General features: G+C 45.8%; 1 protein-coding gene across 1 annotated transcript; it reads left to right on the forward strand.

Moving 5' to 3' along the window:
* The first annotated feature begins 2,088 nt into the window (after positions 1-2,088).
* Positions 2,089-3,793, forward strand: ANKRD63 (ankyrin repeat domain 63). Its single transcript, XM_014061114.2, has one exon. The coding sequence runs from the start codon at positions 2,569-2,571 to the stop codon at positions 3,388-3,390; it is 822 nt and encodes a 273-aa protein (XP_013916589.2). The 5' UTR covers positions 2,089-2,568; the 3' UTR covers positions 3,391-3,793.
* Positions 3,794-7,208: the final 3,415 nt, after the last annotated feature.

The raw sequence follows: 7,208 nt of genomic DNA on the forward strand, positions 1-7,208 counted from the left end.
TTTACATTTTTCGATCACAGCGCGATGTTTTCGTCGCGCTGTGATGACGTCAAATGCGCGCTTTCGTCGAGCGCGATTTTGTCCTCCGCGATTTTGTGGTGGAACCCAGCAGTCAAAAACAATTAAGTTAAGGAAAACTACTACAATGTTAAAAAAAGTTTTAATAATTACTTTATTATATAAGTATTATAATTAATACATTTTAATAATTTTTGGTACTGAGCCTGCTAAAATCAAAAGTAAAATGCCAGAAAATTGTGAATTTCTATGTGGAGTTGGCTCATTTGTACTCAAGATTAAGCTAACCTGTCCCATTTTGGAGCCCTTTAGAAGAAGTTCAGGGACCAAGACATTGGATAGTGTGCTGCCTTTGTTCTTATGGCCTTTGCCAACTGCTGGAAGACTTTCAGTACATTCTGGTATATGTTGAAAAGATTGTCATTGACAATTTCAGTGACACTTTCAAAGTCAATTTCTCACTTTCTGCACCAGGGGACTCCAAACTTGGCAACTTGAAGACTTGTGGACCTCAACCCCCAAAATTCCCCAACCAGCCATGCCAGCTGGGGAATTCTGGGAATTGAAGTCCATGTCTTAAGTCTCCAAGTTTGGAGAGTCCTGTTCTTACCATCCTGTATCTGGTTTCAGTATCTGTACAGAACCAAGCACAAACTGTTGGGAAGCATACAAAGTCCTGTCTGCATAGGCATTGACACTGGATATCCTGACAGAGCAAAAGGAGATGCAATGCACCCACCAGGATGATCTCAAACCATGAAAACGGTGCTTGTTCCACTTACTGGTCCTGCTACCATCTGCCACTGTGAAAAGCAGAAATCAAAAATCAAGACTCTGGTTTCTGGGTCCTGAGGACCGTACATGAGTACTACATGTATATACAACTTATCCAGCACAACCATGCAGTAAAGAAAGCTGAATGCATAAATGCATAGCCATCAAGTGACAACTTGCATCTGCATCAAATATCCCACAGAGCTTTTTTTTTTGTTAGTTGTAAAGTCGTGTCCGACCCATTACAACCCCATGGACAACGTTCCTCCGGGCCTTCCTGTCCTCTTCCATCCTCTGGAGTCCATTTAAGCTCACGTCTACTGTTTTGGTGACCCCACCCAGCCACCTCATTCTCTGTCGTCCCCGTCTTCTTTTGCCCTCAATCTTTCCCAGCATTAGGCTCTTCTCCAGTGAGTCCTTCCTTCTCATTAGGTGGCCAAAGTATTTGAATTTCATCTTCAGGATCTGGCCTTCTAAAGAGCAGTCAGGGTTGATCTCCTCTGGGACTAACCAATTTGATCACCCTGCAGTCCAAGGGACTTGCAGGAGTCTTCTCCAGCACCATTGAGGCCTCAATTCTTTGGCGCTCAGCCTTTCTTATGGTCCAGCTTTTACAGTCATACATTGCAACTGGGAAAACCATAGCCTTGACTATACACACTAAAAAAGCTTTCTCCAGGGTATTGCCCTCCAGATATGTTGGATTTCAATTCCCAGAACACCAAAGTAGCAAGACCATTGCAGAGAGAGAATTAATGGAGGGGAAAATACACTTCTGGTAGATCCCAGATTCCAAGTAATTAAATACAGTACAGGACTACCAGACCTGAGCTGCAAAAATCCAAACAGCCATTAGAGTTAAGCAAAGAGAAAAACATCTGCTACCATACAATGATCCTGCCAATTTCTTCAGCCCAGATTTGATAGCCCTATAGATAAAGCTGTCTTCTACTCACTGAATCATGTTGCCTATTCAATGCAGGTAGTCCTCGACTTACGACCACAATTGACCCCAAAATTGATGTTGATAAGTGTGACATTTGTTAAGTGAGTTTTGCCCCACTTTACGACCTTTCCTTCCACAACTGCTAAGTGAATCATTGCAGCCCTTAAGTTAGTTGCACAGTAGTTAAGAGAATCTGGTTTATTCATTGACTTTGCTTGTCAGAAGGTCACTAGGAATGATCACATGATGCTGGGACACTGCAACTGTCATAAATGTGAGTCAGTTGCCAAGTGTCTGAATTTTGATCCCATGACCATGGGATGGTCGTAAGTGTGAAAACGGTCATAAGTCACTTATTTCAATGATACTGTCACTTTGAACGGTCACTAAATGAACTGTTGTAAGTCGAGGACTACTTGTACTGTATAACTGAGCTTTGAAAAAGCCAGAGGAAACTATCCCACCATTCAGGAACGTCTGTTTCTTCTTGCTTAGACCGTCTCTCAATTACGCAGAGATCGTCCGGGACTCTCCGTTGCCAAAGAGGCTGGGGAATCAGTCCTTTGGACTTGCCTTAAGCTTCTCGCCCATCCTGACGGGCGAAAGCAGGTGGGCGGGGAGCTCCTGCAGTCCGTAACTATCTCAGCGTTTGGGCGACGTCCCTCCCCAGTCCGCCAACCCGAGCGCTTAACGGATCTGTCTCTCCCGGAGCGGAAAGGCGGCGATCGCCATGGAGACTTGAGGGGAGGTTATAAAGCCGATCTGGAGAGCCGCCGCCTCGAGTCACCAGCAGGCAAACGAACCGGGGGGATCAGGAGCAGCGGGAGGCCATGCTGAAACCGCGGGACCTGGGCCCCGGGGCGTCCACGCAAACTTTCCTGGAGGCCATGAGGGCTGGCCGGATGCATCTGGCGCGCTTTGTCCTGGATGCCGTCGATGGGGCTATTGTGGATTGGCGATCGGACCGGGGCCGTTCGCCTCTCATGTACGCCGTGCTGCTGAAGGACCCGGCGTGGCGACTGGCCTTTGCGCGACTGTTGCTGGAGCATCACGCCGCCGTCAACCTCGGCGACGACGCCGGGCGCAGCGCCCTCAGTCTGGCCTGCGAGCGCGGCTATTTGGAGGTCACCAAGCTGCTGGTTCAGTTCGGCGCCGACCCAGACACGGTGGACGCGCGCGGCTGGAGCCCCCTCATGTACGCCGCCTCGGAAGGGCGGACGTCGGTGGTGGAGTGGCTCCTGCGCGCCTTCCGTCGCTTCGGGCAGCTCCGCCTCGAGCGCGCCGACCGCGCCGGCCATACGGCACTCCAGCTGGCCGCCAGCGGGGGCCACCACCAGTGCGTGAAGGCCCTGCGCTCGGCCGGCGCCTTGCTCCTCATCTTCCCACAGTCGCCGTCGTCGCAGGCCGGAGACGACGACGACGGGGCCGCGTCGGCTGCTTCTCCCCCGCTTCGCGCGGCCAGCGAGCGGCAACTGCCGCTAGACCACCAGCGGAGCGCGGAGGAGCTGAGATTTCAAGGGGAGGAAGAAGAGGCAGAAGAAGAAGAAGACCTTGGTGGCCCAGAGGCGAAAAAGGAGCCTTCGGCGACAAGGGGCCGCCAGCTGATTCGCAGGTCCACGGCGCCTGACTGTCAGAGTCTTCTCAGCCACTGATCGTGGGCGCTAGCGGGCGGGCAGCTGGCGGTGACCCGCTTTTCCTGAAGAGCCGCGGCTCGTTGCAGACGCCTGTCTGGTCCCCGCTTCGTCCCGAAGACGGCGCCGTTAGGAGTGCATCCGATCCAGCTTTGCTTGACACATTTCTGGGGTTGCCCACTCCGTTAAGTCGTGCTGTTTACTTCAGCTCGTTAGTATTTTACATTTCTGCGTCGCTAGCGGGTGGATGCCCTGGATGTGACTTCTCGGGAAGGTTTTCTTCAACAAGCAAATTAGAAGTTTATTTTTCTTTGCTTATTAAATGCGGCGGATACCTGTTCGGTCCCTTTATGTGTGTGTGTGTTTTTATGTCTTTTCCTATCAAAGCTATGCAATAGTTTGTTAATGCTTCTCCCTACCCTCCCCCCCCAAAAAACCCTCACCTTTTCCTCTGAAATAAAAGGACTCAAAGTGCTTAGTTCGAAATCTGCTCTCATGGTTGATTTTCTGAGGAGGAAAAATTTATTTCTCATGTTCATCAATCACTTTTCAGCCAAAGAGCAAGAAAGACCATTAATATGCATTCATGGCAGTTTCTATGGTGATAGTGAGGATTGTGTTTGTTTATGTTATAAGTCCTAATAAGAACCTAGGATCAAGTACTATAAAGTTAAAAGTTACATGCTTTGAGGTACTAAAGGTACTAAATACACAGCCTGTAACAAGCAAAAGAGGCATAGAAACAATAAACAATAATATGATAAGATTTGAGAAGGGTATTAAAGTTAAGACTTAATTTTTAAAAGAGCTTATATGGTCAATTTTATCATGTAAATTATATTGTTAGCAATTATTATACTAATGGAACTGATATTTTAAATGCACATATAAACCTGCCTTGAAAAGAATATGAGTTTGTGTAGAAGTTATTACTCTCTAAACTAGTCTGTTTTGCCTGCTTCTTTTCATTGGTATTCCCCCCCCCCCCCGCCAATAACTTAGCATTACAAGACTGTTTCTGGTATGCGGTTGATCTCTCTATAAAAGAGTCTTTTTACTTGCAGGACTGGCTGCTAGGAATTAGAGCTCTTTCCAGATTTATACCATTTTATGTGATATCTTTGGGAAGTGAGGGGGGGTTAAAAGTAATTGGGAGCTAAAAATGAGATTGAGACACTGGAAATTGGAAGGTGGGATGAGAGCTTTCCTTTTCCTCCTGCCACTATTTACCTGACATGAGTTCCCACTGTGGCACTTGGGTGCAGTATGGTATTCATGTACAGCTCCCTTGGTGCTTGCCTGGCTCTCTCCCTTACCTAACTACATTGAAGAAAAGGGGAGGAGAGTTGATACGTAGCAAAGCAAAAACAGTCAGTATATTTATTATTTCCAAAAATGCCTCTGGAACCCAAATGAATCTCATAAACTCTGAGGAAAGGAGAAATGATAGTTGATTGTTGCCATCAAGTTCATGTTTACTCCCATCTACAACATGGCGATACTTTCTTCAGGACAATCTGTCTCCAGCCTGTCTCTACAAGTCTTCCAGTGATGCTCTCTACCTCTTCTTTCCTTCCACCTTTCCCAGGTTTGTATATTTCTCAAGAGAACTGAGTCTTTGTATATATGTGTCATTATATAAAGCGGTTAAATCCAGTAGGTTCTGACAGGTTCTGGAGAGCCGGTAGTGGAAATTTTGAGTAGTTTGGAGAACCAGCAAATACCACCTCTGGCTGCCCCCAGAGTGGGGGGGGGAATGGAGATTTTGCAGTATCCTCCCCCTGCCACGCCCACCAAGCCACGCCCACAGAACCGGTAGTAAAAAAAATTGAATTTCACCACTGGTCCAAAGTATGATAATTTCAGCCTGGTTATATTTACTTATTTTTATCCCACCTTTATTACGTTTGCAAATAAATCAAAGCAGCAAACATATTCAACATACCTTCCTCTTCCCATTTCCTCCCAACAACAACCCTGTGAGATGGGTTGGACTGAGAGAGAGAATGATTGGCCCAAAGTTACCCAGCCAGCTTTCATGGCTAAATTGGAAGTAGAACGCATGGCCTTCCAGTTTCTAGCTTGCTGCCTTAGCCAAATGAAAGCTCTTGATTTTTTTCAATAAAAATGGTAGTTGTGGTTTCATTTGAAAGTCTGCCCATCTGTGAAGAAAAGGGAGAAAAATAGAGGCAAAAGGAGAATCTTCTGCAAGAAGGGGCAAAAGGGGAAGCAGATAACTTTCTGATAAAGTTTTGATTTGTATCTGGCGAAATCCTGTCTTTTTTGTAATAAGGCCAGTCCTCTCAGCCAGTCGTTAACAACAATATGCCTAGCAGCCTACCATATAACATAAGGAGTCCTGATTTAGCCACCTTTTAAGCATCTTTTGAATTTAGTTAGAACCCGGAGATGGAGGAAGTAAGTATTTGTGTTACTATATGTCCTTTGCCCCCTTCCCATAGCTAATGATAGATTCAGTGGAATGATTTTATTCAGGTCTGTGGCACTGGGAAAAAATGTAAATGCCTCCTAGGGCTGCACTTCAAAACTAAATTGTCTGCTAAGTGGATTGCTTTAATCAAAGAAACATGCTCTGTCTCCTGACTCTAGGTTTCCTCTGAGATGTCTTTGCTCTGCAGGATACAGGTGCGCACATGTTGGGTATGGATCCTGGACCAATGCTGGCGTGGAAGGTCAAAACTGGCACCTTTTGTGTAGGGTCATCTACTGTGTCCCCAAAAATAAGACATGGTCTTATTTTCTTTTGACCCCCAAAAATAATTGCTTGGCCTTATTTTCAGGGAGGTCTTATTATTTTTGAGATGCAGGAGGCAGCGAGTGTGGTCACCTCAGGCATACTGTGTTGCAATATCTTGGGGAGGGCTTATTATCCAGGGAGGTCTTATGTAATTGCCTATATCTGAGTGTTCAGCAGCCCATTTGGCTTTCTGCTGTGTGTTGATATCAAAGTTGTTAGACAGCTGTTGAGTGAGTGCCAGAGAGGGCTTCCTGGATTTAAGCCTGCAAATTGATAAATGAGGAAGATCAGTGTCCACAGGAAGAAGTGGGTTTCTCGTAATTTTGTTGTATTCCTTCACTAAGGCTTCCTGCCTTTGTAAGGGTGGTGGTGCAATGTGACTCAAGACGGGGAGCCAGCAAGTAGGTATCAAAGATGAAACTGATAGTGGTTGTGTGAGTCTGGAGCTGATCAAACTCTGGGCTCCCAGCGGCTAGCATTGGCTGATTGACTGATTTATATGACATCAAGTTAATACTGATCCTTAGCGGCCAGATAGATTGATTTTCACCAGGATGATATGCCGCATCCTTTAGGTCTTTGTAGGCTAGCTCTGCATAAGAAGTCAGCGTTGAGACTTTGAAATGTATTGTACCATTCTGCATCTTTAAAATTCTTGCTATGAAGATACATTATACAGTATTTTTCTGTTTTCATTGACATTCTAAGACAGTGAGTTTTCTTTTTTTTCCTTTTAGTTCGTTCGGCAGTGGACTATTTAGCTTTCAAAATGTACTTCAAAATCCATTGAAACCTAGTTCTCTTAGTTATGAATTGAATTGAACTAAATACTATTATTTGGCCTCTTTATTTGGTGTCTAATCACACCAATACTTTATTAAGAGCTGCAGAGGTGCATTGGTTAGAATGCAGTATTGCAGGCTAACTCCACCGACTGCCAACAGTTAGATTCTCATTGGCTCAAAGTTGACTCAGCCTTCCATCCTTTCGAGGTCGGTAAAATGAGGACCCAGATTGTTGGGGGGAATATGCTGACTCTGTAAACCGCTTAGAAGTTGCTGTAAAGTATTATGAAGTGGTA

Source organism: Thamnophis sirtalis, unplaced genomic scaffold (genome assembly GCF_051295495.1).
Source record: "Thamnophis sirtalis isolate CommonGarterSnake01/CBP01778 unplaced genomic scaffold, rThaSir2_p1.2 scaffold_1, whole genome shotgun sequence".
Classification (NCBI taxonomy): Eukaryota; Metazoa; Chordata; class Lepidosauria; order Squamata; family Natricidae; genus Thamnophis; species Thamnophis sirtalis.